The sequence below is a fragment of the Lagopus muta genome, chromosome 6, assembly GCF_023343835.1.
Source record: "Lagopus muta isolate bLagMut1 chromosome 6, bLagMut1 primary, whole genome shotgun sequence".
In the NCBI taxonomy this organism is placed as follows: domain Eukaryota; kingdom Metazoa; phylum Chordata; class Aves; order Galliformes; family Phasianidae; genus Lagopus; species Lagopus muta.
In genome coordinates this window covers 53763754-53786526 of record NC_064438.1, presented here as the reverse complement: position 1 = coordinate 53786526, position 22773 = coordinate 53763754, and the positions used below count along the sequence as shown (strand labels likewise).

Here is a 22773-nt window from a genome sequence, read left to right as displayed (position 1 = left end):
TGTGTGAAACAGTTTGAGACTGGCTTGTAGGTTAGGGTGAGAATTGAGAGAGAGGGGAAGTGACAGCACAGGCTTGGGCATAAGGGTTTTCTCATGGCAGGTAGAGCACTCGCCTACACACTCAGTCTGTTACAGTTTTCTAAAGATCTTTTCCCTAGCGCTGATCTCAAATTACTGGGAGTCTAGGAATAGGACTTTCTGTCTTCTAGTTTTTCAATGCTGGTCTGGAGAAGCATTGAGGAAAGTTGTGAAGGCTGCAGCTCACTCTGGTTATCTCAGACATTGGTTCAACTCTGAGGAAAAACTTGTTTTTTTATTTATAGGGATTCTTCATATGGGGCAAAAATTGCAGGGTAAAAGTGTCTGAGGGCTTTTCGCACAAAGGATCAAGAAGAAGAGAGTTAAAGACAGCTATTCAATGGAAGGTAGGCAGTGTGAACACTGTGGACAGTGGGGCATGCAGAAAGATTCCAGCTGCTCTGCCCAGCCTGAAATGCTTATCAACATTGGCCTGGTAAAAGCCAGAAAGAGAAGAGAAGGGATTATCTAGGTGTTACAGTTGATTCCATCTCTGACTCTTGAGCACAGTAAGACTGTTTCTCGCTAAAAGTTTATGCCCTGTTTTTTATATATATATATATATATATATATGAGGAAACTGGTCAGAAGGATGGTTTGTGGTCAGACTGAGCTGAATGCTCCCAGTGTCCCAAGGAAAGGGGGTAAATCTGTGCGGGTCTCAAAGCCTTCCTGTTGTAGTTTGAGGCAAGGATCAGAACTGAGGCCTGGCGGGTACCACAATACTCCTCATGCTGTCTCTGCTGAACTCTCTCAGCCCTGATACATAGGGGGACCAACTTCAAGTCCTTGAATGGCAACTCAAGTGCTGTGCTGCTGCAATTTTCAGTCTCCCTGGTCTTGTTAACTTCACTGTATTTTAAAAGCCACGTTGAATTTTCTAAAGTTATTAATAAGATTGACAATTATTCCTCTAATCATTCTTTTGAGACCTCGGCAGTTAGTTGAGTCGCCTGCATTAGATGACATGCATTCTCCCCCATCCATTATGACATGCTTCTGTTTCCTTTTTTCATTTCTGTTTGTTCTGTGTGTGTGCTGAGAAATGGACTGACAGCCAGGACTCTTCTAAATGCAGAACATCAGGCATCATCATATGCAAACACAATGTACTTGCTGTTGATTTGACCTGGAGTTGTTTGAAACACATCCAGCAAAACTAATACTTCATCCTTTCTAATGAGAAAATGCCTTCTGTTGAAGGCAGAATATTTCACAGAACAGTTTGCTTGGTCTCAAACACTGACAGCAGCATTGCTCAAGATTAGGATGGCATTTCTGCTGCAGAGAAAGTAATGTGGCTGCAGAGCATTACATAGTAAGCTCTATAGTAGACTTTATGAGGTGGGAGATCTCACAAATTTTGAGATTTGCTGGCCTGAAAACAGTGAGTCTGGCTTTGAAAAAAGGGTGACAAGAATGTGAGACATTGTATTGGGAAAAGTAAAATGTGAGTTTATGGGAGAACTTCACAGAATCATAGAATGTCCTGGGTTGAAAAGGAGCACAATGCTTATCCAGTTCCAACCCCCTGCTATGTGCAGGGTCACCAACCAGCAGACCAGGCTGCCCAGAGCCACATCCAGCCTGGCCTTGAATGCCTGCAGGGATGGGGCATCCACAGCCTCCTTGGGCAACCTGTGCCAGTGCTTCACCACCCTCTGGCTGAAAAACTTCCTCCTAACATCCAACCTAAACCTCCCCTGTCTCAGTTTAAAGCCATTCCCCCTTGTTCTATCACCATCCACCCTCACAAACAGCCCCTCCTGTTTATACGCTCCCTTCAAGTACTGGAAGGCCACAATGCGGCCTTCATGTTGTCTGTTGGGTCTAGACACTGAAAGGTCTGTGTAGATCAACAGGACTTTTCTTGATGGCTCTTTTGGATCTAAACTCTACTGCTTTTTGTTCACTCTGTGCTGTGGCTCCCATTCTGTGGAGCGGTTGTGTCAGTGTTTCACTGGTACACAGAGGTGCTGGGGGCATAAACACATTGAGGCCTGCAAGTTGTTTGGACGCTGCGGCTGTGTGGGTTGTAGAAGAAAGGGAAAGGAAGGTGCTGTACTGTCTTGGAAGCCTTTGAAATTGCATCCTTCTGTCTTATGCCGTGAGGCTGCTTAAATCTCTAAAGGTGACCTGCAAACACATAAGCAACAGCTATAGGTGGCCACACTTTCTCACACTTTGTTCAATCCAGTTTTGCAGACAAACCTAATAAATGCAGTCAGGTCAAAAGTATCTTTCAGTCCTTCATATTTCTTATATAACAACCAGGAGAACTTTCATTTCTTGCTATCTGTAAACCAGTACATAAAAATGAAGCGTGTGAAACTTGAACCTTGATGAAGGGCAAGGCAAATCCTCCAGCCTTGGGTGGGAATTTTACCCTCCTGCTACAGTGCTGCATGGAATCTGATTGTCTTTCTGATAACGTCTTTGTGGATCACCTTGAGGAGAAGAGGAAAAGTTGCACAACTGTTCCCTCACAGTACTGTTAGGAAGGGTCAGGCTTTGTCTCCTTCAATATAGATATCAGGAAAGAGCTGCAATCCTGTGAAAACACGCATTTATTTCTGAAGTGTTTGTGTATTGTGTGTGCAGTGCACATGAATAGAATTGCCACCTGTCCAAAACTGATAAGGATGATCCTGGGAGCAGTGATCATGCACTCCTTATTCTAGCACTTTCCTATATGAAGAATTTGCTCTTACCTCGGTTCCTACCTCGGTTGGAACTTAGGAAGTGCTGCATGCAATGAGCTGCTTTGTCCCTTGTGGCACTTTCTCAGTTTGCATAGATACAGATTCATTATAGACTTTGCTGTTCTGTAATCAGTGTTATATGTGTCTCATGAAGACCCTTTAGCTTTTTATTTTCATGCACCCTCAGAAAGATCCCATTAACCACATATCCTCTTCCACTATGAATCCACATATGGCACTATTTTCCTTTGTAGCCCTGACCTTGTGAGTGGGGAGGGTGACTCCTGAGATTCTGATGCTCGTGTGCTTTGAGCAATGAGAAGTGCCTGAGAAACCTTCTTGGTGTTTCCATCACACCCAGAAGGGAATTTGCCCTTGCAGTAAGACTGCTGTCATTTCACCCCAGATAACTTTCCTTCAGTAGCTGCTGATTATTGCCAAGCGTGAGGCTTATTACAGATGGACTCCTGTGCTTTGCTGTGCTGTGACATTGATGATAGGGAAGAGGATGTGTAGGTATGCATGTAGGTGGAAACTTTCTAATACATCATAATAGCAATAATAATAATGTGCACTTCTATTGCCTTGCAGCTTTTGCTAGAACTTCTGCCCACACATCAGCCTACTTGGTTCACAATGCAGTGTGCATGCTAGACAATTAGTGGTTGATAATGAAAAATGTCATGGGAACCAGCAGGAAAATCATAGCTTACTCCAAATATATAATGAAAGGTAATTAGTGTAGACAGTAAAACAGACAATTTATGGTTTTTTTCGTAATTAAAAAGTACCAGTAAACATTCCTATTGCAGGAAGCTTGGTATCAATTGGAATTAAAGAGCTATTGCCTGGAATAGGATTTTATGCAAAAGATTAACCCTTGCAAAGCTGCACTGATTAAGGCTTTGTTGTTAGCAGATTCTCAAGTGCATATGTAGTGTACTTCCGTTCATTTGCATGGACTCTTTGGAGGTGCCCAGCAGGCTAGATGAATTGCTGTGAAACCTGCTGAAAAGCAAGTAGCAGCTGGATATGATCACAGAATATGATGACTGTCACAGCCTGGCCAATACTTCTCTACTGCTCTTCCAGGCACTCTGCCTTGTGGTCATCTTTTAGCATGGAGGTGGCTTTGAGGAAGCTGTTAGAGCAGGAACAGCATTGTAATATCTTGTGCCCCCTGTGTCCTCTGCCAGATGCCACGTTTTCCTGCCTTTTGTCTCTGATCTCCTCTTTCCTGGCTCCGGGCCCTTCCCATTGTGCCTCTGCTTTGTACTTCAGCAGAGCACACACAGGATTGTGCAGTTATGCTTGCCCTTAACCTGCTGGGTGTGTCAACACCATTTCCTGGCTTCCAATCTCACCTGGGGCTGCAGAACACGTGGGCTCCCTGTGGCACTGCATGAAGGTATCTACAGCATTGATTACTTCGCTTAAAAATGCATGAACAAGTGGAAGACTGTACTGGCTGAATGGACTGTACATGTCTCAAAGTGCATGGTGCCCTGCTCCTTCCCTAGCCTTGGTTGCCCAGAGCGTGAACCAGCAATTCAGTACCACACTGTTTTTTCCTTTCCATCTGGTGCTGTGAGGCTGATTGTTTCACTTATGCATGAAGCTCTGATACGCTCCAGCAATGCTGTAATGCAAGTCACGTGTGTGTTTCTGCTCTTCTTCCCTCTCAGCACCCTCCCAGGTCCAAACATCCTACTGCAAGCCAGAGCACAGCTCTAGCTCAAATCGGTCTTGAAATAATTTCCCAGGCATAGTCTTAGCCTGGAGATCAATCCTGCAGAGCAATCCCTTCAGCTGCAGGCAGAAAGGAGAGCTGGGACATGTGATTAGGACCACATGCAGGTGCAGCTCATTTCTTTCTGATCGCAGAGGAGCAGAGAGCCAGCGTGGCTCCAACACAGAGGAATCTGTGCTTCCAGCAGGAGCCAGGTGCTCAGACTGTAATCTTTCAACCCACGTATGTGAGACAGTGCTCAGGTGTAAATCTCACAGCCCTCCCTCAGAGATACCATGGCAGAAGCCTCCAGTATCTGGCACAGATAGTATGAGGGAGAGAAAACTGCTTACAGCTGTTGTGACTGGATGCATGAGCTCCTATGCTGCAGAAGCCCCACGCACCCTCTTGCAGTTCAGCATGCATTCCTTAGATGAGTGGTGCTGTATCAGCAGTCTGTACAGAAGGTGCCTTACACCCTGCCCCCAAAGAGTAGGGGAAGCCTCAAGGGTTGTCTCAAGTCTACACTGCTGTACTACTGCATCCATGTAGGCAGCAGATGGTAACAGGTCTCTGAACTTTCTTTCAGGATGCCTGCTCTTTCCTCTGGGATTTTGCAAGGTGTGATACAGGACTGTTGGAGAAAGGGGTACCTTGGAAGCTTCTGTGGCTGGGGTCATGTAGCATTACAGAGCTTGTGGTGTTCAAAAATATTGGTAGCTTGCTTCTTTCTTGTCTGAGAAGGGCAAACTATGACATCTCATTGGGCTTAGAACTGAGATTTGTTGAAAGAGCTTAATAAATAGGAACAGCAGTGTCCTTGCACCCCTCCACATCACTCTCTCTGCAATGAAATCGCTCACAGACAGCCTTCATAGCATTGTCAGTTTGCTACGAATCCACTTTAAATCTGCAGATTTTAAGCTCAGCTTCACACAACGCATACATTCATACGGAGGCACAAAAGTGTTTCTGTTGAGATGTGATGATCCCAGATGGATTGTATTGTGTTTGTACGGTAAGGTAGAGATGATAATCCTCTTTTCTGCCAAAGCTATGCTTGAGAAAAGGAAGAGTCAGAGATGGGGCCCAGCTGGGCTGTTGTATATATTCTGGAGTTCTGGCGATTTTGATTTCTGCTCAGCTCCTTTGATTTATACTTGGCTTCTGCAGGCACTTAGTGGTGACTTCAGCAGCTGAAAATAGCAGGAGTGGGTGTATCACTCAGCTGCTCTCACATCCCCAGCCCTGCTCCTTGGGTTGGGATGTGGGGGAGGAGATGGGCAAATTTCAGCCCCAAAAGGGAGACCAGACTCCATCTTCTTGGGCTGTGCTTTGGGCTGGGGAGACACAAGGGGAATTTAGGTGCAATTGCTAGAGATGTAACTGCACTGTGCAGAAGAGAGCAGTGCAAATATGGACTTGATTGTGTTGTCATTTAAGTTTACATAATTCAGTGTGTGTTAACGTTCCCTCCACAGGCTGGAGTGAGCAAGATCAGAGCCAGCTCCTGAGTTTGTGTAGCCCATATAGTGCTGGATTTGGCATCCAGCACTCATCTGCTTTGTATGTGGGCTGCTGCTAAGCATTTGTGATTTTTGTTTCCAGTTAAGGCACGTTGACTTGTAGGAAATCAGTTTAAATCCCCTTGATTATAGTCCTGGTGAGCGCTCTCAGGGCTGTAACTGCAGATGGTTCAGCTCTTCCAGCCTGAGCCTTTTGCTGAGTCAAGTTTTGTAAGCTCCCAGTGGGATGTTTTACAGGCAGGGCTGGCTCTGTTTACATCCTTTCCTCCTGCTCATCTCATCTGTGAGCTGTAGCTTTGCAATCACAGACATCCCTGGTGTGCCACTGGTGCTGCTGATGTTTCATTTTTATGGGATCTTTGATTTGAATCGGACAACTGAACTTTACCCCTTCTTGAGTGAAGTAATTATCAGAATAACAAGCCAATTTTATTTTTTTTTCTTTTGCAGACAGTACTTACATTTTTTGACGTGTGCCCTTGCCATCCACACTGGGTGATCTATGTAGTGTTTGTCCCTTGTTTTGGCATTTTGATATGTGTGAGAGAGGTGAAATGGCTTTAAAAGCTTTTTGCTGGCGCCTGCGGTTTTCAGCAGACCTACTGGCACAGCTGACTCTGATAAATTGAAATGAGACTGTTTCTCTACAATTTGACATAGGGATGTTGAGGTGTAGGACTAGGTTATCAGCTGATGCATATCCACTGTGCTTGCTATACATGGCCAAAACTGACACCAGGAGAGCTAACCTGAATTACCTCAGCTGGAGGTTGGTCCTTTGCAACAAAGACTGGGAATTATGTGGTACTGTAATATACTTCCTACTGAAGGGTAAGGTAACAGATTGACAAGGTTCATAGACTAGGCGTTAGCCTGTTCTTAGAAGTAATGCAGTTAATGAGTGCCATTACAGCATAGTCAATCTTACAGAAAAACATCCAAACTGAAAAGGAGGTATTGAGACCTTCTCACCTGGAGCTAATCTGCCCCACAGCCTGCCCTACGTACTTACTGCAAGCTGTACAGAAATGCCTTAAGGCCAATGGTGCTATCTTGGCTGGATCCCCATTGCTAGTATAGATTGACAGCCTCTCTCCTGAAACCAGAGGACTTCTGCACTGTCATGGTTCTATGTTTTTTTGTTTTTTTGTTTTCGGGTTTCAGTATTCCACATCAAAACATCATGTAGTGTACGGGGCATTAAAGTATCACTGCCCCAATCCCAGGTACCTATCCCTGTACATTACAGCAGTCACGGGATCTGGCCCTTCCAGGTGGGGGGGGCGCTCTCTTGCTGCCTTGCAGTGGGTGCTGGAGGTGCTTTCCTGGCTGTTCCAAGCTTTTCAGGTTTGAATCGGTCCCGGGAACTCTCTCTCTTATCTTGTCTGATTTATTAATCTCAATTTCAACTAAATTGTATATATATTGTGTTATTTTGTATTCCGATATTATAGTAAAATAAGTTTTCCTCCATAGATTGTTGCCGCTGCTTTTTTTTCCTCCCTTCCTTCCTTCCCATTTTTGTGGGACTGGGGTGGAGGGGAGGGCAGAGGCCTGTCGCCCCTGTCACGGACGTAGATTGATCTGGTCAACTCTGTGACATGCACTAATGTGAAAGTTTATTAGAGTTGGTAAGAGTCTCCCATGGTGGTATTCACAATATGATGAAAATGAAGACCTCCATCAGAATCTTGCTCGGTGTGCAATATAACTTGCTGTTGATGTCCTCAAAAGACTGGCCCAATGTGGATCTTCTAACCACTTAACACAAGGCCAAGGTGTCATTAAGCGTATCTTTCTCCAGGTAATTTATCCCATTTATGCTGATATTTTCTTTGTAAATTTCTGTCTCTAGATACTTCTGAGGCCATTGGATCTTTGCCTGTGGTTGGAGTCTTTGTTGTCCTCCTTCCAGACCTCCTTCTCTCCATCAACAGCAAGCTCTACTTTGAAAAGAAAGGTGGGTTCTCATGCCTGGAACAACAAGGGAGAAGAAAACATTACAGTCTAGAGCTCGTGATGGCCTGGGTGAGTATCACAGTACTATACCACCTTTGATGTACAGAATCTTCTTGAGACTTTGATTGTGGAGGGAATAGAGATATTTACAGTGTCTCAGGTTGTTTGTGCGGTTAACTGCAGGGATTTGGATAGACTGTAGCAACCTCCAGAACTTGATCAAATGGATATACAATTGCTGCCAGGCTCCCATTATCATTGTTGTTTGGAGTACTCTCCTGAGAAATGGAGGGCAACGCTAGAAAAAAGTGCACTCACCACGCTCTCTGTTATGGGAGTGTTTTGTTAATTCAGTTAAAATGTGAATAATTTGGAGTAACAGCACTGCCTTTCTGCTCCTGAAGGATATGCCTGCCCTGGTTTTCTTGCAGTAGCTATTATATGCTCTTTCATGCATTTGTTGTTGTCTGGAAACATTATGTCTTGAGTAAACCCATGAGTCCTAGGGACAAAAGAACTGTGAAAGAGCCCATCAGGGAATTTGACTCTGTTATAAAAATAACATTTTAATTTTTCTTAGCTGTCAGAAGATGCATCCATCCTGTTAATGATGGTAAATGGGAATTTGGTGATTTCATCGTATATTTGTTGGTGAATTTGCATGTTGTAAGTATAGAGTCATCAAAACAATTAGCCAAGAAGTGGCCTCAGAAACCTTGCAATTAAAAGGTCTGCTTCTTAGTGGTTCACTCATAAAGCTAATTGTAGAAGGGCATAGTTGCAAAGCCTGGAGCCCTTGGAGCCTTTTTGGTGCACATTTTGCCTTGCATTGTGAGTCCCACTTGACTATTGCAAGGGGTAAGATCTTGTCATACCTGAAGAGTCCAAGTTTCTTGAACAAGCAAATGTGAAGTCAGTGGTGCTCACTGATTTCTTGCTAAATTTGTTAATGAACCAAGGTCAGGCTGATGGTACCAGCAAGTTTAAAAAGCAAATGGTGTTTGAAAGGTCCTCCTGCTAAGGGTTCTGACTTTAATGTTTCTATGCCAAGATTATGGTGGGTATTTTTTTGTTGTTTTGTTTTTTAAACTATGTTTTCTTCGTCAAGAATATATTTAAGTCTTTTATCCCTTCCCCTCCCATCAAGTAGTGTAAAAATGTAGCTTTTATTTCAGTTTTTGAGATGGCACATCTTGCAGGAATATGTAGGCGTTGACATTCTATAGAGCTGTCACAGGCTATCACGTAAACATGTATTTGCAGTGCCTTTTAAAATGTGAATTATTACTAAACAGGGTGGCTTTTTTTTGTGTGTGTGTGTTTTGTTCCTTCCAAATTTTGAAAGACAAAAAATTGCTTCCCAGCTGACATGCTCGATGGCAGTTTTCATTTCAGACTAAATCTTGTGTGTCTGAGTAATAAACCTTTGAAAACATGGGTTTATAATGGAAACACTAATTCAACTTTAACTACAGCTGTGCCATACAAGCAAAATACCACACACATTAATGAGGTGCTAAATCTGATACAGCAGAGGAATGTGTTGTAATCATTAATTACAATGGAAACTTGAAGTTGGAGCCTGCTTTTTCCCTTCAAACAAAATCAGGTTGGTGAGTTGGAGCTAAGAGTTATTTAAAAATATCAGCTGTCTATTTTTAGTTAAAATTTCACAATGCTGTTTGGATAGTTGTAAGGCCAATACAGAATATACACGTAGGTAAAGGTGATGCTTTTTAAAAGACAGCAGTGTGAGAGGATAGATTAAAGAAGATGGTGCTAACACAGCATGTCATATGGCAAGTGCAGAAAGCTGGAGCCTGAGCTTGGGCTGGGAAGCCATGAGAGCCCATTTTTGGCGCAGTAGTTCCTGGTGAGGGAGCTCTCCCAAGAGGAGGGCTGACAAGCAAGAGTTGGTTTCAAATCTGGTCTGAATTTGCTGGGTAGAAAGGAGCAGGATGGGAGTGTCTGTAACATGTAACTTACTGGTTAATAATTTAAAAATGTAAGTGAATTTAAAAAATCACCTTTCCTATCCTCCACTTCTTTTTCTGGTGAGCTGTGTTCATTACAAGGAGATCTTAATTCTACAGGTGTTGTGGTTCTCTAATTGGGGAAATCACTGCTCCACATTTGGAATTAGCAGTGGTTAGAACATATTGCTTTGCTATGACTACTGGTTTTATAACTGTCTAAACAAATGCATTTTGCATTTGACATGACCGTAACTTCCACAACAGCATAAACCCAACTTTACAGTGGTGGCCTGCACAGATTTTTCTGGATTTGATGCATGTTTTTCTCCTGTCCTTGGATCAAGCTGAGTTTTAACTTCCCTGCCAATAAAAAAGACAGTTGGTATTGAAACATAAGCAGTTCTGCCTGCTTTGCACTCTCCAGGTGCATGAACTGACATTCAGATGACGTACTGCAAACTGCCAAAGTCTTTGTTTTGTTTTGTCTTTTCTGTAAAGAGCCTGACCTTAGAACTGGTTAAGTGACAATGAAATAGACATTTCCATCATCATGGCTCTGTGATGTCAGTTTTGTTCCTAGTTTAATTGTAATCGCACAGTTTGTGTCCTTACGAGAGGAACAAGATAAGGGAAAGATGTTGGTGAAAATGACGCCATAATTGTAAACCTTTTAGGAAACTCCAAGATAAAGGCTCTTAATTGCAAGGACACAATGGATAATGTTTCTGATGCTTGAGGCTTTTGTGGATCCTGCTCTTGATTGCCTCATTGACCTTAGAATCCCTTGCACGAGGATGTGCTGCTGCTGATGTTACTCCTTAGCATCAGGAGACCTTTCGTTGCTGGGGTTGGATCTTGTCTGGACATTGTCTGTTCAGATTTTGGACTGGCTTGGCACTATAAGGGCAAGCTTAGAGCAGGCTGCAGAGCTGGATGGAGAATCTGGTTAATGCTTCAGTGAGAGAAATCTAGCATAGTTAACTTCACACGTATTGGGCTTGCTTGGCTATACCCAAGTATGTGTATGATGGCATGGAGGATTGCTGAGCTGGCTGCTGTGATACAGATCCAAAATGTTGGCTACGTGCAGAGTCAGCTGGAGTTGTTCCTCCCAGCATCAGCGTTCTTAAAGGTGGTGAGGGAATGTGTGTGGGAGATGAGATCTCCCCTTGAAATGGCTACCTGCACAAGGAAGAAGGCCCTTTCCTCAAGCAGAGGCCTGACATATCACCAGGGTCTCGTGTGAGACCTCTTTTGCTGCTCTGATGGTTTGGAACCCGTCTTGAAGTGTGAATTCCATGACTAAGAGGTGGAGGTATTGTTCTTACAGATGGTATTTACTGTGTTGCTGAGCCCTTTGCTTCAGAAGTTCACAAATGAAATGAACTTCACAGAAACATTGGGTATTGCTGGACAAACCCTTGTGTAAAGAGCTGCGTCAGACTGTGTGCTTCAGTGCTATGACTCAAAAAAGAAAAATGCCTGTTTTGTTCTGAACTGTACTCTTTTATATAGTGGTATGACCTGAGACCAGGAAAGAACTTGTGGTTCTCTTACAGGGCTTTATACAAAACTATTCCAGTTACATCTTGCCTTGACCACTTACCACAGTGTTAATCCTGTTCTCCTGGTATGTGAAGTCACCTTAATAATCAGCGGATTTGAAGAAACTTTTTTTTTTTTTTTTTCCTTTCTGGTTCATCAGCCTTGAGAGCTTTATGGATTCATGTTCTCAAGCTTCAACAAGGACAGGACTGGGTGAGGAGAGTCAGCGAAGGGTTCAGCTCCCCTGGGAGCTTGTGTCACAACATGGTATGCCCTTTGCCAGAGGTACAGCGAACGGCGGGGAGTATTACCTGGGTTTCTGCGGGAATGGTGGGAAACAGTGGTGGTGTGTGGCAGGTTGGACTGGATGATCTGGAGGTCTCTTGCAGCCTTTGTGATTCTGTGATTGTAAAGCTGTCTCACCACAGCCCTGGGAGCTGGCTGTGGGGGCATCTCCTTGAGCAGGACGCTCAGGGACACAGCGTTTCTCCCATTTTTGTAGAGGCCGAGGCTTGCAGAACAAATGGACGCTCAGGGAGAGGCGGGCTGGTCCCTGCCCAGCTGTTAACGGGAGTCTGCTTCAGGCGTCCATGCAGTGGCCTCTTCAACTGCGTGGGGTGTGGCTCCCTCAGGTGTGGTTTTCCTTTGGAGAGAGCTTCCACCCGCTTGCTGAGCAGCGTTCTCTACACGTCCAGCATGCTCAGCTCTGCGGCAGGTGGCAGGTAGGGCGTCAGTTGTTTTGTAGCCACCTTCCAGAACAGGGACGCGGAGCTGCAGATGTTTGCGATGGAATCCGATGTGCCAGGCATGCCTGGCTGTTGTGTGAAGGGGTGCATCTCTGCAGCAGCGCGTCTCTGCGGCCACCTCGTGCTGCTGATAACGATGGCCCCTGCCTACTCAAAGGTCAGGAACGTTTCCGAGTCCTGCTGTATGCCAAGAATGAGCTCAATCCAGAGGACTTGGCCGGTGGCGGTGGTCAGCTTGAGCTTGCAGTGTCGGTTGGAGGGCAGCAACTCGAGGTTCATTGTGGCCGACTGAGGCATAGCCTCCCAGGCTTCTGTCACGAGTACCTGGAACCAGGTTGCGGTTTTCTCCATTTCCAGGTAGGACTCGTTGCAGAGGGTTTGCAGCAGGCTGGGCATCTGCTCTGTCAGCTGGTCCTCAGGCCGGTGGAGGAAGCACTTCAGGTGTGGCATGTGCTGCTCCCTTTGGCACATGCACTGGCGCTCCACGCGGATGCGGGAGTTCCTCACCCCTATCCTCTTTCTGGGGCCCATCTCCAACTGGAAGACGTGGCCCGGGGGTGCCTTCAGGGGCACAAGCATGCGGTAGACAGTGTAGCACCCCTCGGGACCCCTGCCTTCAAAGCCAACGCCCACCCCAACGGCTGGCTGCAGCCGTGGCATGAAGTAACCCTGGGCAACTGTGTGACAGACGCTCAGAAGTTCATCAACCAGCTCCTCCACCACCTTGCACTTGCTTCTCCGGGACTTCAGCGGCCAAATGGAGAACTCAGAGTAAAACCTGCTCACGTAGGTGACATCACCGGGGTCTCCGTGGCACACCGGCTCCCTCATCTCCCTGTCGCATTCGTTCCAAAGGTCAAACAGCTGTTGGGACAACTCTGCTGCTTGCCTTCCCCTGTACCAGTTGCGGAGGAAGCGGAAGAGCAGGAAAAGCAGCAGTACAGCCAAGGCCCACACTTTCCAGGACTGCAGTGCAGAGAAGTACGAGCCTTGCACCCCCATCCTGCTCTCCTCCGCGTTCTTCTCTTCTGTCTCCAGCAGCAGCTTTGTCATCTGCTCTTGCAGATACGCCTCATGCTGCTGCGCGTGCTCATGCGTGTCTGCATCCAAACAATCACCAAGAAATGGTATTCCATGCGCCAACAAGGCGAAGACAAACGCCAAAGCCATGATCTGGAAGAGGGGAGAGAGGGGAGGTCAGTGGGGCTGGGTGGGAGCTCGCGCACGGCTGGGGGAGGGGGGCCAGGAGCCACAGCCCCTGGGGTCAGGTAGGAGCGGGGGTGAGGGAGCTGGGAGGCAGGAGGTGACTGCCCGCAGAGCTGCTCGCAGGCTCCCTGAGCGCTCGCTGCTGTCTCTGCAGGCTCCCAAAGCCCTCGCGGGCTGGCGTTTGCGCCCGGCCCAGCACAGCCCTCCCCCTGCTGCTGTACTCACCGCTGGCCTAGGCCAAAGTGGAGCTTGGCTGCCTGCTCACGGCCTCAATACCAGCCCCGCACTGTGATGCACTGTGATGTCACAATGCCCCAGCCCCACCCTTCGGCCCCACCCAGCGCGGCCCCTCTCAGCCGCCCTGGGCCGCCGTGGCCCCGGCATCGGCCCTGTTCTGAGGCACGTGGCCGGACTGAGCTCCCCGCGTCTCCCTTTGCAAGGCAGACCCGAACCCCCCGGACCACCTCAAAAAGAAGATTGGCGACCGGGCCTGTGGATGCTCTGCTCGTCCTGTGTCACCCATCTTAAGTTCCAAATACATCATCCCTGGAAGCTCATTTGGAACTGGAGGACATGGTGAAATATTGATTCCCAAAGATGATACCTGGAAAAATGAGACAGCGAATGAGAGACATACCTTCCAGTGAACCAGAATTAATCTCTGAAATTTTGCCAGGCAAATAACGAGGAACTGAAGTAAAATTTTGTTAGGAAAGGTTAACAGTGGCTAATGTGGTACTTGATTTGAACATGGTGTTTTTTAAACGAGATAAGTTAGTAATGACCAAAAGCTCACAATACACTTCCTAGTACTGGAATGCCCCACAGGGAGCAGGCCTCTCATCCGGTACAGCTGATATCAAGCTGCTTCTGGTTCACAGCTCCGTCAACCTCTGGTGCTCTGAAGTGCACTCTGCTAGAGGGTCACTGGATGGAGCCAAGCTGGAAGCAATAGGTCTGACAGTGAAGATTAGGAAGCCCAAGTGTGTAGCAGCACCTTCAGCTGCATACGGTCTGGCCTCTGTAGATAACTTGTTCCAGTGGTTGACCACCCTCGTGATAAAGATGATTTTCCTAATATGCAGCCTGAACCTGTGATGAGCACACCATCACCTTCCACCTCGTGACTGTGGTGCGTTCATCTTATTCACACGTTGTAGTGGTATGGTCATCTCCTGTTGTCTCTGTGCCACAAAAAGTGGATTGATAGTTACGTTCTCAGTGAAGTACTGCTGTGTGCTGTGCGTTTGTTTGTATGTGTCAGGTGGCTGGAGTTAATTGGTTTATCCCGTGCCAAACGTTTATATGCAACGTAACTGTAAGCAACGGTTAGATTTAGTTAAATCACATCAGTGTTAAGAAACATGAAATTCAGAGTTCCTGTTGCTTTTGTTTGCCAACCAGAAAGAGTAAAATTGAGTGTCTATGGATAAAGATCGGGTGAAGGCCTGTAGGGGGTCTGGTCTGTCTGTATGGTGGGGGTCTGTTATAGACCGCCTAATCAGTGGGGCTGGGTGGGAGCTTGTGCTGGGACGAGGGAGCTGGGGGCAGCAGGGGCGGAGGCCAGTGCTGATGGTGACTGCCGGAGAGCCGTTCACAGGCTCCCTGAGCGCTCGCTGCCTTCACTGCAGGCTCCCAAAGCCCATGCGTTTTGGTGCTATTCTTAGATATAAGTCCGAGACAGGGGGCACAGGCCCCGAGAATAGGTGAGAAAAGAAAGGGGCAGTACGGTTTGCCGCGACTCGGACGAGACCGGGCCACGTGCGTTCTGGGAAAGGGGGAAGGGCAAAGAGCTAGCCGATAACAGAGAAAACACAACTGCAGCGATCTGAGGAGGAAGGGTAATTTACTGAATTTAACTAATTCGAACAAAACGAGAGAGACAAGAGTATCAAAAAATGAGAGTCAAACCACGATAGCGCGAGAGAAAGCACGTGCTTCCTCTGCGGCGAGCCGAGGCGGCTGAGCCGGGCCACACGGAGAGAGGCAGCCGCTCCGGGTCCTGTCCGAAGCTCTGCCCCACTGCCTCTGCCTGCCAGGTCCTCCGGCATGCCGCCCCTTCCCCACCCATCAGGGTACTCAAAGAGCACACAGAAGGCAGGAAACGGAAACGGAACGTTAACTCGTTATCTCCCACTGGTCCACGTGATGTCCTGATGTGGAATACCTTCAACAAAAATCACAAAACCACAACAGCCACTCACAGCCCCCTTGAGCGCCCCTCAGGGCTCCTGTGTAACAGCCCCTTCAGCTGTATACGGTCTGGCCTCTGTAGATAATTTGTTCCAGTGTTTGACCACTGTGTGGGAACTGCTGAATCACAGCCTGTACCTCTGTTTGACCACCTGAGGCAAACCGTGGGGTCCCCTATGCGTTATCGGAAATATCTCCCCATATCGCATGGCAGACTACTTTCAGGGACTTAGTAAAGATCTACTAATCACGAAAGAATGACAATTAGCTGCCTCCACAGTGGCATGACCACTATTAAATGCTTTAAATCACACTGAAATGAGGAATAATACTTTAGAAAATGAAAACCAACTTTTGAGAGACCGTATCAAAAAGGTAGAGCAAGAACTTGGCATATTAACAGGGAAGAAACCAATTCTGCATCTTCCAGTAGGTCAAGTTTGCAACAGTTCAGTAGACAATGACCAGACTCCTGAATCAACTGACTTTGTTGATCAGGAAAATAGAAATTCTAAATCAGATCTCGACGCTCCGATTGCAAGAGATCCACTAGAGATCCGTCCTGTTATAACTCAGAAAACTGAGACAATACAGGATAGACTGGCTGGGGTGCCACCTGATCAGTTGTGTGCAACAGCCCGACCATACACGGCAACAGAATCACAGAATCACAGAATCACCCGGGTTGGAAGGGACCTCAAGGATCATGTAGTTCCAACCCCCCTGCCTGGCAGGGCCACCAAACATACACATTCAGATCAGGTTGCCCAGGACCCCGTCCAACCTGGCCTTGAACACGTCCAAGGACGGGGCATCCACAACCTCCCTGGGCAGCCCGTTCCAGGGCCTAACCACTCTCCTTGTAAAGAACTTCCCCCTAACATCCAACCTAAATCTTCCCTCCTTCAACTTGGATCCATTTCCCCTAGTCCTGCTGTTGTCAGCCCTTTTGAAGAGTTTACTCCCCTCCTGGGTGTAGGTTCCCTTCAGGTATTGATAGGCTGCAATGAGGTCACCCCGCAGCCTTCTCTTCTCCAGGCTGATCAAGCCCAACTCTCTCAGCCTGTCCTCATAGGGGAGGTGCTCCAGCCCCCTGATCATCTTAGTCGCCCTCCTCTGGACCCTTTCCAAAATCTCAATGTCTTTCTTGTACTGAGGGCTCCACACCTGGACACAGTACTCCAGATGGGGCCTCACAAGAGCCGAGTAGAGAGGGACAATCACCTCCCTGTCCCTGCTGGCCACCCCTCTCCTGATGGAGCCCAGGATCCCATTTGCCTTTCGAGCTGCCAGAGCGCACTGCTGGCTCATGTTCAGTCTCTCGTCCATCAGGACCCCCAGGTCCTTCTCTGCCGAGCTGCTCTCAAGGACCACTCCTCCCAGCCTGTACAGCTGCCTGGGGTTCTTCCAGCCCAAATGCAAAACCTTGCACTTTGCCGTGTTGAACCTCATTAGGTTCACCCGAGCCCAGCTTTCCAGCCTGTCGAGGTCCCTCTGAATGGCATCCCTTCCTTCCACCGTAGTTCAGTGATTTCAGCAGAAGCCTAGAGGAAGTGTGCCAGCCTGGTTATTAAGACTGTGGGAGTCTGGGGCAGAAACTGTTATGGTGAATGGCCCGGAAGTACCAAGTTGGCTACCATGACTGACCATCCTGCCCTCAGGCAGAGGTTATATGCGGGTGTTCAATATCTTAATAAAAACCATTCTATAATAGAATGGTTAATGGTGACCTGCCGTATGGTATGGCGGATAAATCTGATACACCTCTACATACAGGGATGTGTGTCCTCCATGGAGGACCTTCAAAATTATATCCGTGAACTGGGCATAAGGAAAGCAATTTATGAAGACACATTTGATGGTCTTGATATGGGCAAATTCTCAGCAGGAATGAGAGACTTAATTCTACAGCAAGCCCCCTCCCATCTGCATGGTACTTTGATCTCTATATTTAGTCCCCTGGTGGCCTCAGAAGCGATGGTCCAGCAGGCTGCCCAGTTAGTGGCCGACCTAGGCTCAGTAGTCCCTCCAGTAATAGGCACATGGCCTACTGATACTGTGGTCAGCACTCCAGTCTTCATTGCTAAAGGGATCCCCATCGTGTCCCTGTGGCAGATCAGGACGCCTCCTTTGGTGCCTGATATCGTTATGCAGCCACAGACATCTGGCCAGAAGGTGTGGTACAGGCGGCCAGGACGTGCCCCAGTACAGATGAAAGTGTTGACCCAGGATAGAAGTACAGCCTGTATCTTGCCCTGGAGAGCAGACCTTCCCCTCCTGGTACCTCTGAAACATCTGTATTACTCCCCGTGAATCTGTGAGCCTTCAGGAGCACCGGAAGGAACAAAATGCCATCAAGCGTTCCAGTGTTGCTGTCAGATCACGTGCAACACATGGTGATGGTCTGCATGGGACTGATGGACAATAGAACGGACCTGCACCTCAGGACCTCATGCCTCCAGTAGCATCGACCATAAAAGAATATGGACGTTCACCGATCATAACTGGTCTTGAATTGTACCAACATGCATCACGATGGAAATTGTATAAGCGTTGCGATATACTGGATCTCTGTATTAGGGAAAGCTTACCCTTTAGTTAACCTGATCATTGGTTCACGCCGCGAAGGGGTGGAGTGTGTGGGAACTGCTGAGTCACGGCCTGAACCTCTGATTGATCACCTGAGGCAAGCCATGAGTCAGCCAGAGGAGCACAGGTGAAGGCAATTCTCCTGTGCTGCCGGAAGGGGTGGAACCAGGCTCCTCCTAGACCTATTTAAGAGCTGGCTACCAGAGGGGAAGGATCTTGTCTGGAGATCCCCTCTTCTGGTGTTTTGTGGTGAGCCCAGCATAAGGGTAAGCCTTCCATTTATTCTCTCATTATCTTAGTCTACTTTGCCTAACTCTCTTGTTCTTTTTGTGATTATAACATTCTTAATATCCACTGATTATACAAGTGGCATGTTCTGTGACTCTAAGACCTATGGACACAACGTATTGGACTACACCAATTGGACTACTGCAATTGGTTGGTGGTCCCTTTTATTTATTCGTCCCCCCTGAGGCCGAATATCAGACAGGAAGCGTTGCTTAAATCCTAATGCTGATAAAGAAGACCACAATGAATGCTGTAATGTGTGTAAATCACTTGTTGCCGTGCCAAGTTTATTTATGGGTGTTTTGGCATCTATGCTAGTTGAGACTCCCAGTCCCATCCCAGGCGTATTTTCCACTGTTCTCTTTATCCCAAAGCTGCAGAGCAGGCAGTTCACAATCACGTTGTAGCTTCTTTTTCCTGTGCACTGTGGAGACGCCTGGGTTCTCTGCCTTGCCTTCTCATGCTGTTTATCTTGCTCTGCAGCTTCAGCTCTGAATAGTCCTTCCTGTATTCCCACAGCATGGGACAGCATTCTCAGGCGGAAGATGAGAGTGTGGGTAACTGCACCTCTCAATGGGAAGTACTCAGGAGTAACGATCCTGTCAAGACAAGAGAATATATACTGTAGTAAAGGGTAAAGCTGGTGATGGTTTCTGTGAAAGCCTTAATGGTGATCCCTTTAGCTATCGGATTTTCCAAGAGAGGGGGAAAGAAAACAAACAAACAAACAAAAAAAAACACTGAGTTAAGCAGGAGATTCCATGTGAAAATTCTTGTGGTTACTTTTTGGAAGATGGAACTTGAAGTGAATTTGCTAAACTGTTTCTCACTTCTGATGAATGCTTTTAAAAGGAAATGGATTTTTCTTTCCCACATGTGCCCTGCTTCTGCTTGCAAGCATTGTACAGGCACTGGCTGCGTCGTGGTCCTACACGTGTGTTGCTGATGTGGTTGCAAAGCAATGTGGATTTTTCCAGAGGAGCACCTTTGGGGTGCGGCCTCCCTCCTGTGTTCTGCTGGGCAGCGCCTGAGGTCTGAGGCAGCCAGCCCTGGCATCAGGGAGGGCTAGCTCTGAAATCTAGTGACAAGGGGAGCTAATTATTGCCTACGAAAATAACACAAGTCTATGATCTGTTTTTTGTTTTTTGTGTGTTTGTGTGGTTTTTTTTTGTTTGTTTGTTTTTTTTTTAGATCAGAGCTTTGTTTCCTCAGCCGTATGTTTTATCTGCATCGGTTAGCTACCATTCCTGGATACCTGCATCCCACTAAGGGCTGCTGCTGTTGTGCTTCTTCCCGCTGAGATGGAGGCAGAGCTTCATTGTAGTCCTCTTTTCATCAGCAATCGGGGACTCAGTCGCTGTTCCCTGTGAAGAAAAGACAGGTTAAAAATGTACCCTCTCACACCCAGATTTACCTCGTGCAAAATGTGGGAGAATGGCACTGTCTGAAGCACCATCTCTGCCGAGTGACTTCTGTGGTGCCACGATTTATCAGTGCAAACGTGCATTGCTGTGCATGCTGAATAGTTTGGAGTGTGTCCTGGGATCGGGCATGCAGGAAAATGAGTTGCAGAGAGGCTTCAACAAGGACAGGGCTGGATGAGGAGAGTCAGCGAAGGGTTCAGCTCCCCTGGGAGCTTGTGTCACAACATGGTATGCCCTTTGCCAGAGGTACAGCGAACGGCGGGGAGTATTACCTGGGTTTCTGCGGGAATGGTGGGAAACAGTGGTGGTGTGTGGCAGGTTGGACTGGATGATCTGGAGGTCTCTTGCAGCCTTTGTGATTCTGTGATTGTAAAGCTGTCTCACCACAGCCCTGGGAGCTGGCTGTGGGGGCATCTCCTTGAGCAGGACGCTCAGGGACACAGCGTTTCTCCCATTTTTGTAGAGGCCGAGGCTTGCAGAACAAATGGACGCTCAGGGAGAGGCGGGCTGGTCCCTGCCCAGCTGTTAACGGGAGTCTGCTTCAGGCGTCCATGCAGTGGCCTCTTCAACTGCGTGGGGTGTGGCTCCCTCAGGTGTGGTTTTCCTTTGGAGAGAGCTTCCACCCGCTTGCTGAGCAGCGTTCTCTACACGTCCAGCATGCTCAGCTCTGCGGCAGGTGGCAGGTAGGGCGTCAGTTGTTTTGTAGCCACCTTCCAGAACAGGGACGCGGAGCTGCGGATGCTTGCAATGGAATCCGATGTGCCAGGCATGCCTGGCTGTTGTGTGAAGGAGTGCATCTCTGCAGCAGCGCGTCTCTGCGGCCACCTCGTGCTGCTGATAACGACGGCCCCTGCCTACTCAAAGGTCAGGAACGTTTCCGAGTCCTGCTGTATGCCAAGAATGAGCTCAATCCAGAGGACTTGGCCGGTGGCGGTGGTCAGCTTGAGCTTGCAGTGTCGGTTGGAGGGCAGCAACTCGAGGTTCATTGTGGCCGACTGAGGCATAGCCTTCCAGGCTTCTGTCACGAGTACCTGGAACCAGGTTGCGGTTTTCTCCATTTCCAGGTAGGACTCGTTGCAGAGGGTTTGCAGCAGGCTGGGCATCTGCTCTGTCAGCTGGTCCTCAGGCCGGTGGAGGAAGCACTTCAGGTGTGGCATGTGCTGCTCCCTTTGGCACATGCACTGGCGCTCCACGCGGATGCGGGAGTTCCTCACCCCTATCCTCTTTCTGGGGCCCACCTCCAACTGGAAGACGTGGCCCGGGGGTGCCTTCAGGGGCACAAGCATGCGGTAGACAGTGTAGCACCCCTCGGGACCCCTGCCTTCAAAGCCAACGCCCACCCCAACGGCTGGCTGCAGCCGTGGCATGAAGTAACCCTGGGCAACTGTGTGACAGACGCTCAGAAGTTCATCAACCAGCTCCTCCACCACCTTGCACTTGCTTCTCCGGGACTTCAGCGGCCAAATGGAGAACTCGGAGTAAAACCTGCTCACGTAGGTGACATCACCGGGGTCTCCGTGGCACACCGGCTCCCTCATCTCCCTGTCGCATTCGTTCCAAAGGTCAAACAGCTGTTGGGACAACTCTGCTGCTTGCCTTCCCCTGTACCAGTTGCGGAGGAAGCGGAAGAGCAGGAAAAGCAGCAGTACAGCCAAGGCCCACACTTTCCAGGACTGCAGTGCAGAGAAGTACGAGCCTTGCACCCCCATCCTGCTCTCCTCCGCGTTCTTCTCTTCTGTCTCCAGCAGCAGCTTTGTCATCTGCTCTTGCAGATACGCCTCATGCTGCTGCGCGTGCTCATGCGTGTCCGCATCCAAACAATCACCAAGAAATGGTATTCCATGCGCCAACAAGGCGAAGACAAACGCCAAAGCCATGATCTGGAAGAGGGGAGAGAGGGGAGGTCAGTGGGGCTGGGTGGGAGCTCGCGCACGGCTGGGGGAGGGGGGCCAGGAGCCACAGCCCCTGGGGTCAGGTAGGAGCGGGGGTGAGGGAGCTGGGAGGCAGGAGGTGACTGCCCGCAGAGCTGCTCGCAGGCTCCCTGAGCGCTCGCTGCTGTCTCTGCAGGCTCCCAAAGCCCTCGCGGGCCGGCGTTTGCGCCCGGCCCAGCACAGCCCTCCCCCTGCTGCTGTACTCACCGCTGGCCTAGGCCAAAGTGGAGCTTGGCTGCCTGCTCACGGCCTCAATACCAGCCCCGCACTGTGATGCACTGTGATGTCACAATGCCCCAGCCCCACCCTTCGGCCCCACCCAGCGCGGCCCCTCTCAGCCGCCCTGGGCCGCCGTGGCCCCGGCATCGGCCCTGTTCTGAGGCACGTGGCCGGACTGAGCTCCCCGCGTCTGCCTTTGCAAGGCAGAACCGAACCCCCCGGACCACCTCAAAAAGAAGATTGGCGACTGGGCCTGTGGATGCTCTGCTCGTCCTGTGTCACCCAACTTAAGTTCCAAATACATCATCCCTGGAATCTCATTTGGAACTGGAGGACATGGTGAAATATTGATTCCCAAAGATGATACCTGGAAAAATGAGACAGCGAATGAGAGACATACCTTCCAGTGAACCAGAATTAATCTCTGAAATTTTGCCAGGCAAATAACGAGGAACTGAAGTAAAATTTTGTTAGGAAAGGTTAACAGTGGCTAATGTGGTACTTGATTTGAACATGGTGTTTTTTAAACGAGATAAGTTAGTAATGACCAAAAGCTCACAATACACTTCCTAGTACTGGAATGCCACTCAGGGAGCAGGCCTCTCATCCGGTACAGCTGATATCAAGCTGCTTCTGGTTCACAGCTCCGTCAACCTCTGGTG

At 48.3% G+C, this 22773-nt stretch overlaps 2 protein-coding genes across 4 annotated transcripts in view; one reads left to right on the top strand and one right to left on the bottom strand.

Annotated features, from left to right (window-relative positions):
* The window catches only part of SYT16 (synaptotagmin 16), a 125297-nt gene that overhangs the window by 38376 nt on the left and 64148 nt on the right, over window positions 1–22773 (top strand). For all 3 annotated transcript variants that reach the window (XM_048948094.1, XM_048948095.1, XM_048948096.1), the window contains one exon: window positions 7891–8063. The gene's annotated coding sequence lies outside the window, so the exon portion shown is untranslated. The remainder of the gene's footprint in view (window positions 1–7890; window positions 8064–22773) is intronic.
* Window positions 12409–14571, bottom strand: LOC125695275 (inositol 1,4,5-trisphosphate receptor-interacting protein-like 1). The gene is made up of 2 exons (XM_048949489.1): window positions 13932–14571; window positions 12409–13434 (listed from the first exon to the last, which is right to left on the bottom strand). Exon 2 carries the CDS (start codon window positions 13429–13431, stop codon window positions 12409–12411), a length of 1023 nt encoding a protein of 340 aa, XP_048805446.1. The 5' UTR covers window positions 13432–13434; window positions 13932–14571.

Excerpts from the sequence above, each read along its gene's own strand:
- LOC125695275 (XM_048949489.1), bottom strand. The coding sequence starts at position 13,431 with ATGGCTTTGGCGTTTGTCTTCGCCTTGTTGGCGCATGGAATACCATTT.